This window comes from Sciurus carolinensis, chromosome 14, assembly GCF_902686445.1.
Source record: "Sciurus carolinensis chromosome 14, mSciCar1.2, whole genome shotgun sequence".
Classification (NCBI taxonomy): Eukaryota; Metazoa; Chordata; class Mammalia; order Rodentia; family Sciuridae; genus Sciurus; species Sciurus carolinensis.
In genome coordinates this window covers 22237326-22250215 of record NC_062226.1, presented here as the reverse complement: position 1 = coordinate 22250215, position 12890 = coordinate 22237326, and the positions used below count along the sequence as shown (strand labels likewise).

Genomic DNA, 12890 nt, shown 5'->3' with positions numbered 1-12890 from the left:
TAACCGGGTGGTAACTGAAGGCAGGTAGGGTGTGGCTGGAGGAGGTGGGCATTGGGGATGTGCCTCTGGTGTATGTATTATATATCTGGCGAGTGGAGTCTCTGCTTCCTGATCATCATGTGAGCTGCTTCCCTATGCCACTCTCTTCCACCATGATGCTCAGCCTCACCTCAAGCCCCAAGGAATGGAGGTGCTGTCTATATATTGAGATCTCTGAAACCCTGAGCCCCAAAATAAACTTTTCCTCCTCTACAATTGTTCTGGTCAGATCTTCTAGTCACAGCAGCAAAAAAGTTTACTAAAACGTATTCATAGTTTTTAAGGAAAGATAATCCTTACACATAAAATACCCTTGTTCCTAAAACCATGACTTGTTCCGTCTTTTTTAACAATGTGGGCTACAGACTCGCACTGAGTATCTAGCTTTATAATTACTACCATGCTAGGTACCTTCAGTTTTTTGTGGGTTTTTTTTTTTCTAAAGTAAGCACTGCTACAAAGGCACTCAGTCTTACTGTGGAGATGATACAGGAGTCAGGCACAGTGGTGCATACCTGTAACCCCAGCAGCTCAGAAGGTTGAGGCAGGAGGATGGAGAGTTCAAAGCCAGTCTCAGCAAAAGTGAGGCACTAAGCAACTCAGTGAGACCCTGTCTCTAAATAAAATACAAAATAGGGCTAGGGATGTGGCTCAGTGGTCGAGTGCCCCTGAGTTCAATTCTTGGTACCAAAAAAAAAAAAAAAAGATAAAGGACAAAATATAACCCAGGGCTACAGAACTTTTTAAGAACAATCTGATAATATCATATAATATAGAATATGGTAAGATAATAAAAGCAAAGGGATTAACTGCAACATTAACATTCTGAGGGAAAAAATAAAATTTATATTGCACATAAGTGAAGAATTGTGGTGGGTGCTTTCATGTGTTCAAAATCAATGTGAGGTAACACACACCTACTTAAAAATGTATCAGGAAAGATAAGATTCCTATGAATGTCACCTTGAAGAACTCTGTGACTAGAAATAGAAATATAAGAAAAAGGAGAATATTTATGAACAGTAGACAATGAGTTTTGTCTTTGAAATCCTTGATGTTAGCTGGACTTACTTTTAAAACATATAAATAAGTAGAAATAAAGTGTAAACTAGAAGAAGATGAATATTTTGTCCAAAAATTCTAGCAGCTTATAGTGTAATATATTGTTACTGCAACCATATTTTCTGAACCAAAATTATTAAGGTGCTGCCTGGGAAACTGCTTGGAACTGAAATCTAAGAAGTTCTGTAGCAATTGTATGTTTATGGAGACACAGAGGAGACTGTCTGAAATTATCAAATATTAAAGTACCTTCTACCAGGCAGAAGTCTGTGCCCATCATGCAAAGAAAACACAAAAGGAGAGGGTTCAGCCTGGAACTGAATGGGCAGAGAGGAACAAAGCAGGTGGCACATTTGAGTAAACACTGAAACATGAGTAGATGTTTACCAGGCTAAACAGGCAAGGGCAGTCTCTATGCCAGGCAGAGGAAGCATTCTGAGAGGAGACACAGTCACGAAAACAGCATGTTTTAAGATGCTACAATCTTTTACTGGAGCACAAGGTGAAAGGCAAAGGATAACAAGATGCGAGACCAGAAAAGAAATAACTTCTAACCTTTCACCATTTATTGAGAACTTAATAACTGAATGAGTACTAGCCTCTGTGGTCTAAACTTAGTCCATTAGTCTTCACAACACTGCTATGAGGTAAGTATTATGACAAATTAAAAAAAAAAAAACTCAGGTTTGAGATCAAAAGCAGGTAAAACTGATATTTTAAGAAAAACTACAAACTAATATCCTGTATAAACATTAATGCAAAAAACATAAACATTGTATCTTCAACAAAATACAAAACTGAATTCACAGTATATTAGAAGACTAATATATCATGACCAAATGGAATTTATTTCTGGAAGGCAAGGAGTTTCAAACTACAAAAATTAATTGATATAATACTCTACATTAATGGAATGAATAACAGAATGAAGCTGGAGCAAGTCACATAATTATCTCAATTGGTGCAGAAAAGCTAACAGAATTCAACATCTTTTCATGATAAAAAAAAAAGATTCAAACAACAGAAATTAAGGAAACTTCATCAATGTAATAAAAGCTATCTATGGGGAGGGCAGAACAAGGATGATGACTGAATAAGATCCTCCCAGTGATGGTCTCCCCCTAGATATGCCAAATTGAACAGCTATTCATAAGCATATTGCCTTCACAAGAATTAAAGAAATAAAGCAAGAGACCGTTGTGCCTGCTTTCATTATAACAAAAAGAAAAGACATAGTGAAGGTAGGAAGGAAGGAAGTACCAGCATCACCCATGCCCTAATGCCAAGCAGCAAAGTATGGAAAGAAATCTGTCCTGCTTGGGGGAACACATAGGAATTAAATCCAGATTTTAGAACTGAAACCCAGTACCAGGCAACACCACAGAACCCCTACTACCAAGCCAATTTCTGCAAACTGAGCTGCTGGAACTGCATCAGCCAGGTAGAAAGAGACTACCTTCACCACCACTCCAACCTTGAGAGGTAGAGCAAGAAGCAGACTCCATCCATTAGGGAACAGACTCAAAAACCAGCATAAGACTTATATCTTGGAGCTCAGTGTCAGGCATACAATGGTAGAAACCAGAAGGCCCAAAATCTGGCTAGGGCTCACAAACAGAACTTCTAGACCTACCCCAGCATCAGGTGGAAAATAAGTGCTGGGGGACAAATTCAAATTTTGACCTGCATCATTGCCAGCCTTGGAGTAGGTCTGGATACATATCCAGTTCTCCAAGACTGAGCTCGTACCTAATACGCTATGAAACTCAGGTACAACACAGTTCACATCAGGTTAGGTGAACAAGGGACTGTCTTTCCCAATACTATCCCCACACTCAAGCAGTATAGTATGGAACAAGACATCATTCACTGGGGACAGGACTAGGTAGTAAGTATTGGATTTTGCCTGGAACTTTGCCTGCAGGTAGAGTCTCTGGAACAGGTGTCAGGAGAAGACATATGGCCCTAGTCTACCATACTTCTCCAGCCAGCATCAATTGTGCCTGTTATAGCAGTTGTGGGCCATGACTCCACCTCTATAAAAACTTTACAGGGCGAGAGAGTAGCACAAAATTTTCAAAGTATTAAAGGAAAAAAAAAGAAAAAAATACTGCCAACTGAAAATATTTACCCAGAAAAGTTATGCTATAGAAATGTGGAAGGGATAAAGACATTCCCAGACAAACGAAAGTCAAAGAGATGTATCTCCCAGAACTGTTCAGTGGTAGAGGATATGCTTAGGTTGGATCCTCAGTGGTGTGTTACATGCTTGCCTAGCATGCACAAGATCCTGGGTTCAAGTCTCAGTACCAAAAAAAAAAAAATAAAGAAAGAAAGTAATGCTAGGGGCTGGGGCTGTAGTTCAGTGGCAGAGCACTTGCCTAGCATGTGCAAGACACTCGGTTTGATCCTTAAGCACCACATAAAAACAAAATAAAGGCATTCTGTCCATCTACAACTATAAAAATTTAAAAAAAAAAAAGTTATTCAAACTGAAAAGAGACACACCAAACAGTAAAAACGCAAAAGGGAACACATAAAACTCACTGCTAAGAGTAATTATACAGAAAAATCCAGAAAGCCCTGATATTATAAACACAGTATACAAAGCATTAATATCTCTAGCCAAAGACTAAAAATAAAAGCCGTATGGGTTGAAGAGGTAGGAAAAACTCAATGGTAAGAATACTTGCCTAGCCATGCGAGAGGGCCCTGGCTTTAACCCCAAGCAAATATCCCCCCAAAATACATGAAAATACACAGTGAACATCACACTCAGTGATAGAAAACCAAAGAGTCTTCCTCCAAGATCAAAGGAAAGACACCTGCTTTTGCCTTTTTTTTTTTTTTTTTGAGAGGAGTGTATAGGGGATTGAATTCAGAAGTCAACCACTGAACCACATTCCCAGCCCTATTTTTGTATTTTATTTAGAGAGGGTCTCACTGAATTGCTTAGTGCCTCATTTTTGCTGAGGCTGGCTTTAACCTTGCCATCCTCCTGCCTCAGACTCCTGAAGGATTACAGGCATGCACCACTGTACCCAGTTGCTTTTGTCATTTCTAACAGAGTATCAGACATTCTAGCCAGACCAATTAGGCAAGAGAAAAAGGGGAAAGGAAAAAAAAATAAAATAAAAAAATACATTTAAATGTATATATAGATGTGTGTGTTTGTATAATGTATACACATATCAAAAAAAGGAAAAGTAAAATTACCCTGTTCACAGATGACATGATCTTGAAAGAATAAATGTCTAAGGATTCCACCAAAAAAAAAAAACTCTTAATATAATCAGCTGCATTTCTACACAATAACAATAAATAATCTAAAAGGTCAATTACAAAATAGTTCCATTCATAATAGCATCAAAAAGAATAAACACAAGCAACAAACTTAACCAAAGAAGTGATTGAAATTCATACAATGAAAGCTACAAAATATAACTAAAGAAAAAAGTTTAAGAGTATAAAGAGCTGAGCTTGGTGGCACAAGTCTATAATTCCAGTTACTCAGGAGGCCAAGGCTGAAGGATGGCAAATTTGGAAACTTAATGAGACCTTGTCTCAAAATAAAAAATAAAGGACTGGGGATGTAGTTCAGTGGCAGAACACTTGTAGCATCCTTGAGGCCCTAGGGTCAATCTCCAGTATCAGATATCAATACTACTCAGAGCAATTTACAGACTTAATGCAATCCCTACCAAAATCCCAATGACATTTTTTACAGAAATGGAAAAACCCATCTTAAAATTCATATGGAATCTCAAATGGCCAAAATAATCTTGAAAAAGAACAAATCCAAAGAAACTCATACTTCCTGGTTTTGAAACTTACTTCAAAGCTGCAGTAATCAAAATAATGTGGTACTGCTAAAAAAAAGTACATCTTTAATGTTCTCAGCAAAAATAAATAAATAAGGTGAAGTTATGATGGATATGTTAATTTACTTCAATCTTTTTTTCCCCCAGTGCTAGATTGGAATTCAGGGATCTCACACATGCTAAGCAAGTACTTTATCACTGAGGCACACCCCAGGCTTTGGCTGAGTCCTTCTACAATATGTACGCAGAACAAAACATCACACTATACCCCATAAATATACATAATTACCATTTATCAATTAAAAATAAACAATGTAAAACTGGCACAGGACATAGATTAAAGAGCCCAGAAATAAAGCTTGACATATGTCAAATACTTTTTGACAAGGCTATCAATATCATTCAATGGGAAAAGATGGCCTTTTCAACAAGTGTGCTGGGAAAAGTCAATAACCACATGCAAAAGAATGAAGTCAGACCCTTTCTTAACATCACATCCAAAACCAACTCAAATGCATCAAAGACCTAAATGTAAGACCTAAAACTACAAACTCTTAGAAGAAAATATGGGACAAAACTTCAGAGCATTAGATTTAACACCAAAGGCAGGCAACAATAAAAATAAACAATCTGAACTTCACAAAAATTTAAAACTTATATGCATCAAAAGAAAATATTAAAAAATAAAAATAGGTAACTCACAGAACAAATGAAAATAATTCTAATAATATATTAGATATGGGATTAATATCCAGAGTTATAGAAAGAACCCTAAAACTGACCAACAACAACAAAAACTCTTCAGAAATAGACTTGAGGAGCTAGGGTTGTGGCTCAGTGGGAGAGCACTCGCCTAGCATGTGTGAGTCACTGGGTTCAATTCTCAGTACCACATATAAATACAGGTCCATCGACAACTAAAAACACATTAAAAAAAAAAAAAAAAAAGACTTGGAGGCTGAGGTAGAAAGATCACTTGAGCCAACAGATGAGGACAGTCTCCGCAACGTAGCAAGACCCTGTCTCAAAATTAAAAGCAAAGAAAAAATGATAAGGGAAAAAGAGATAGAGACACAGAAAGAGAAAGAGAAAGAGAGAGAACCAAAGAGATACCATCTCATACACATATGAAGGCGACTATCAAAAAACTAGAAAGTAAGTGTTGATGAGAATATGGAGGAACTGACATCCTTGTGCACTGTAGGTGGAAATGTAAAATGGTACAGCCAATATGGAAAGCAGAATGGCAGTTCCTCAAAAAATGAACACTGCCATATAATCCAGCAATTCCATTTCTGGATATATATGGAAAACAATTTAAAACAAGGTTACAAAGAGATTTTTGTACATTCATGTTCATGACAGCACTATTTATAAAGCTAAGATATGGAAGCAACCCAAGGGTCCATTGACAGATAAAAAAACAAATTACCTGAATGTTAGCTGGGAAAGTTTCAGCAGCTTGTCTAGAGCGAAGGAGATGGGGGACAATCTTTAATTTGACTCTGGTACTAACTGGGTCCCTTTTCAGCTCTGGCTTCAGAACTGCTCCCTGTAAGAAATGTTTGATTATAAGTCAGCATTTCAAAATCATTTATCATTTCATACTTTTAAAAATTACTGAAGGATCAGTATAATCTGTCAGCATTAGATGTTAAAACAAATTATAAAATGTTTATTTACGCAAACATTAATGAACTCATTATATATTTTCTTAAATAACTTCTTTATGGCAATAGCTATCCTGTAAAAAAATGCTACACCAAAGAAGTGGCAATGTTTACACTTTTTGCAAACATCTTCAATATCCACCTTACTAGAAGAAAACTGGATTCTTACATATTCTGCATTTAATCTGCTGCTGTGTTTTAGCTGAAGTATGTGATTAAGATCCAGCTTGCATAAATATATAGTTAGAAATATGGGGATTATTTAACCTCTTCAGGTAATGGTGGATCTTTTTTCATACTACACCAAAACTTCATAAATAATATTTTCGTAAAAGTTAGCTGTAATTTGGAACTTAAGCCAAATCAGTGAGCTTTTACATGTAATAAATTATATGGTCTATCTTGCCCTTTGAAAGGTTCCCTTACTGCCAGGTGCTTTTCTTACAGCATTGGTAATCTGGAAAATATTAGCTCCGTGAATTAAGTTAATGTTTCATCATACACCATACACAGTCCCAAAAATATCAAGGGTTCATGTTACCACCAATCTTATCAGAAAAAGTCCTAAGTATTGATAAACTGTCAAGTCATTGTGGTGAGTTCAAATTTCCCATAATTCTAATTTTTCTTTGAAAGTTCAACTTTTATCATTCCCCAAAATTATTATTTTCCTTGAAGTGACTTCATTTTTTTTTTCTTTAAGAGAAAATATCTGGCAAATACCTATCTCAATAACTATGCAGCAAAATAATTTCTACTGCTTTATCAGATATTCTTAAGTAAAACTGAGTTTTATTCTCCCTCTCCTTTGTATTTTTTTAACCTCAGTGTATACCAGTGAAGATCAGAATGGCTGCTAGTGTTGTTTATCCCTTTGATTTGTGGGAGGATCCCAGCATATACATCCAAATATCAACACAGAAAAAAATATAGCAATCAATCTTTTGTCTTTGAAAACCCCTAAAAATCCCTGTGACCCCAAAAAGGTTCAGGCACAATCTGAGAACAACAAATCTAATCTTTCTACATAAGGAACATGATGACCAGAGAAGTTCTATGATGAGCCACTCTTACCCAACACATTCACATGCCGTCATTCAGGGCCAGAACTCTGGAGTCTCAACTCATAGTCCTTTCTGCTACTCCACATTCAATTTAATCTAACTAGAGCTAACATGATTTTTTAAAACAATTAGTTATGGTTTAAAAAACAAGAAAGCAAACAAACCATCCTTATATATCTGGGTTTGGAACTGCAATACTTTTAACATGGTATAAACTTATACCATTAAACTAAAATCTTACCTTAATGCTGCAGAATAACCCATCTTTTATTCTAGATTCTAGACCACGGCTGAGCAAACTATAGCACATAAGCCAAATATGGCCTACCATTTATTTTGATAAGGCCTATGACTCAAGAATCACTTTTATGTTTTAAATGGTTTAAAAAAAAAAAAAAAACCAAAAAGAATAATGTTTTATAAGACATGAGGATTATATGATATTCAAATGTCAGATCACTTGTCAGTATCATCACAATACTTTACTGATACACAGCCATGCTCATTAAATTATGTATATCAGATTGCTTCTTTCATGTTAGAAGAGTAGACTCAGAGGCCATAAGGTCTGCAAAGCAACAGAAAAAGTTTGCTGATCCCTACACTACACAATGCATCATCATTATTTATGTGCCTGCATTAAAAACACCAGATCTAGCAAACTAGTTACCAGGAGACATTACCTAGACCAGATGCAGCTTAAATCAAAGTAACTAGAAGAAAGCATACAAATATATACAGTTCATGTCAACAAGGTGTTTTTTATGTTGATGGGAGAATAAATCAAACCAACCTACCTCTTTTGTCTTCAGTGGTATATCTCCAAGGTATACCTTGTACATCTTATTAATGATGGCAGGATTATTCCAGTCAATTAAGCTATGGAAGTTTTGATATAGGGTGTTAAAATTATTTTTCCTCCACTTTAGTAATTTTCAAAAAATTATAACCCCAACACTTTTTAGCAAAGGAAAATATTAGAAACATACAAATGAAATGGGCAAGTGACATTGTAGAAGGGAGGAAATGAAGGGGATCACTTATCAAAGTTAGCTTAGAAGAAAATATGAATCACTTATCCCACCGTCATTCAACAGATTATTGCATTCAATGGGCCAATCTGGTACCACACAAGAAAAGTAGACTATGTTCCTATAAATCACCTCTCAAAGTCAATGTCAGAGAGCAGCTTCACAGAGCAGGCTATATACTACACTTGTTCAAAAAGCCCTGGGACAGGGAATAATTTCTCTTCTGTTTAATCAAGTAGAAATTAAAAAGTAATAAGTGGGGGAAAAAAAAACACAAAAAAACATTTTTTTCCCTGTTAAAGTCACACCCTGTAAGGCTTATAACCTACCATATTTCTCTAATTTTGCATCATTTGATTCCCAGCTCTCCCTTCCTCCTTTCCTATCACCCACTTCCAGCTTCAGCACCTAACTCTACAGAGCAATCATGCTGCCATTTGTCACAAAGACTTATTCTTGTCTGTGCCCCACAAAAACATGAACTATGATGTATGCAGACTACCACCACCACCCCCTATTCCACAATAGACTTCACTCAGTCAGTAATAAACCTAGTAATAATGCAATTCTTTCTCTCACTCTCCTGGGTCAAGTTTTACCATACCATCTTCTCTTGCCTTCTCACACTGGTTCTGCTTTTAAGTATGCCTTATTTGTGCAAACGCAATGTATCATGCTGCTTCAACTGCTTTTCTGATTCACCTCTTCTTTCACAGTTTATCAATCTGCTGCTTCTTTAGTTATCCACAATCCACTATTCTAAGAGAAGTTCTGTAATTCTAGCTTATGCAGAATTCACCTACATCTTTTCTCAGCTAATTGCTACTAATTAATCCTCAAGCTCTGCCACTATTTCCCTTCTGTAATACTTCAGATTTAGACATTTTTTACAAAACACAGAAACACTTTAAACAAAATAAATGCTTGGTATTAGTTAACCAATGATGGTCATTTTCACAGTTCCTTTTAATGTGTCTTGATTTTATTTCTTATACCAAAAATTTCCTACAAGCCTAGATACTATTTGTATCCCCTTCCTGTATAAATTAGGATCTATTCACAACTCTTTCCATGAACATGATTTTCAATGTATAGCCATAATATACACATTCTTTATTAAAAATAATCTCAACTGGTTTGAAACAGAAGATCAAAAATAACCTCTTGCATCTGACATGTCTTAAAATTCTTTTTGATCATTAACCTAGCTAAAAGTCCCATTTCATGATGACATTCCTAACCTACTCCAGCTTAAATTTCATCTCTAAACAGCTTTTCTTCTTTTTCCTACTCAGAATTCTGCTCTTCAATAAACTTTACTTATTACAAACTAAGTATATTTCATAATGTCCTAAATTGAATGCTGCATTAAAGAACAAATACGTGTAAAACTTTTAGAAATCTGATCCTTTCAATTTTGAAAGTTTAGTTACCTTTGCTTGCTTTTCAATTCCAGGTCTGCTGCTGTTGCCACACTGTGACGTGTGTCACTAGAAGCAACCACCAGGTGGAGAACAGCTTCAAGTTCGGGCACTTGTTCAGCTTCTATGAATTTCACAATGCCCAATTTGCACTGTAGATAAATGAAGGGAAGAAGAAAGCATGGTCAAAGAAACAAAGAATACCTACTAAAAACATTATTAACTATCAGAGTGGGCACAAACCAAGGATTAATAGTAACAATAGTAGCAGCTCCTATTTTGGTTTATAATGTGCCAGGGACTGTACTAAATCATATAAATTCATGATTTTCATTTAACCCTCACAATCTATGAAACAGATACCACTCTATAAACTTTTCGGGCATAAGAGATCAAGACACACAGTAATGAAAGCTAGATTCAAACCCAAGTCTCTGACTCCAAAACTATTACGATGCACACCTTCCCTAAGGTGATCAAGCCTTAAAGTCCAAATCTGAGGTCTCCAGCTAAGAGGGTAGTATATTAAGAATAAAGTGCTCCATGAATTTTTATAATAGTTCAAAAAGAACTAAACACAGAATTCCACTCTACTGTTAACATACAAATTCTCATCCTCCTATTTTTAGATACTAAAAACATAGACAGTATTCAATGGAATTGACTGACTGAAATGAAACAGACTAAAGAAAGGATCTGCTCAGAACTCCAAGCAATGTGAAGCTATGAATTTCACTACAAAATAATTCCAGGATTAAAATGCCTCAAAAGTAAAACTTTTGTTTTCAAAAAATCAATTACATAACAGTTCTTATACATATGAATTGGAATTGATAAATTTACAATTATTAAACAATAAAAGATTCAATTTAAAAAGGTATAACAGATCATAAAATGGCCTGCCTTCCCTCCCCTGCTCAAAACAACTTACTTATAACAAGAGCTATAAAAAAAGACTCATTTTACAAAAGCCATAAAAAAACAGCTGTGGAAGTCAAGTATGCAAAAATATAAAAAAAAGTTATGAAAACTGAAAATGACACAGATGTACATCAATGGTGGACTAGTTAAAAAATGTTACATGTAATTATACTGTATATAAATATTCAAAAGAGTGACATTTTTTAACCTGAACACTATTAAATGAAAAAAGTAAACTATAAATATTATATGAATGGTAGGTAAAAATGTATTGTGTGAAACTTTATATTTATGTACAAATACACAGAGAACAAGCTATAGATGAATGACAAACTAAGGTGGGCAAGATTCCAGGTAATTTTTAAATTTCCCTTTATACTATTCCTCCCCTCCCCTTTTTGTTGTGGAAAAAGCAAACCCAGGAAATATAAAAGGAAAAAGGACCCAGGGGCCCATGCATGCTAGGTATTCCACCACTGAGCAACATCCCAAATCCTGTATTTTTTTAACTCCTTAGATCTTTAACTTTAGAATTATAAAAAATAAAAGCTGGGGTTTGGAGTGGGGGGGGGTTGTTTTGTTATGGTACTAGGGATTGAACCCAGGGGCACTCTACCACTGAGCTACTTCTACAGCCCTTTTCATTTTTCATTTTTAGACAATGTCTTGCGCTAATTGGCTGAAGCTGTCCTCGAACTTGAAATCCTCCTGTCTCAACCTCCCGGGTCTCTGGGATTACAGGCCCATGCCACTGCACCCAGCTTAAAAGCTGTTTTATTTGGAAAAAACAAAAGGTATTTAAAAATTAGATGAAAATATTAAAAACAAACTATTTCAGCACTAGAATGTGAAATTGACAAAATGCATTTACAAAAGCCCTTTTAATTCAGCAAATAATGACCAGCATTAAGATCATAAGTGAACATTATCAATTACTCTCCAGCATTTGTAGTTGTAACCCCCAGACAGACGTAAGTTCAAAGCCTGGTAACAGAAGTGAGACCTTGGTGAATCTCAAAACCTCATTGCCTTTTAGAAATGGAACTAATAATTTCTATACCTCATTGGGTTACTGTGAGGATTAAATGAGGTAATGTATTCAAAGTAGTATAGTGCCTGTCACAGATCATACTAGTAAAGTATAGCTTCTGTTACTATTTACCTTACTTACATCAGGCTTTAAGGATATAAAGAAAGAAAAGAAAAACGAAAAAAAGATGTGTAAAACATGAAGTAAATCTAATCAATTATAACCCTCACTGAATGAAACAGCCTATAAATTTGCTAATTGTACGAATGCCCCACCTGCCTCTTTTTCCCTCTCCTGGGAACAGTTTTGATCAACACTTACATTCCCAAAAAGAAAAGGATCAAATCATTGAGACTGCCATGGAGAAATAAAGGAAGGATTAGAAGACTAACCCATGTTGCTCGAATTCCAAAATAATTACATACTGATCTCATCTGTTCTTCCCTGAGGTGCCTGATGACACAGACACAGTGAGGCACCTTCTCTGTAGAGCACCAGTCATTTTTAAAAGCTGCTCAGAGAACATCTGTGTCCTGTTTAAATCCAGAATAAAATTCTTAATGCCAATTTTAAATTCCCAGGAAGAAATATAAAAGGGAGTCATGCTTTTCCCCCACATTGTCACTTGTGAAGCACAGGGGTTCCTCACTTTACACAAAATGTACATCCCTAAAAAGCTGAATCAAGAAAGATAAACTGCATTTTAACTACACCAAAGGAGCTAGTAATTATTAAGCCTGTAATTATAAACTAAAGTGACAGAAATTAAGTATACTCAATTTATAAATGGGCTGTGCTTGATTCTTGAAATATGTGAACAATGTAAAAAAA

At 35.6% G+C, this 12890-nt stretch overlaps 1 protein-coding gene across 4 annotated transcripts in view; it reads right to left on the bottom strand.

The window, feature by feature from the left end:
• Positions 1-12890, bottom strand: part of Ecpas (Ecm29 proteasome adaptor and scaffold) — a 108889-nt gene that overhangs the window by 48922 nt on the left and 47077 nt on the right. For all 4 annotated transcript variants that reach the window (XM_047523952.1, XM_047523953.1, XM_047523950.1 and 1 more), the window contains 3 exons: positions 10121-10260; positions 8454-8535; positions 6355-6474 (listed from right to left, as the gene is read on the bottom strand). In XM_047523952.1, coding sequence (XP_047379908.1) covers positions 6355-6474; positions 8454-8535; positions 10121-10260 — 342 coding nt within the window. The remainder of the gene's footprint in view (positions 1-6354; positions 6475-8453; positions 8536-10120; positions 10261-12890) is intronic.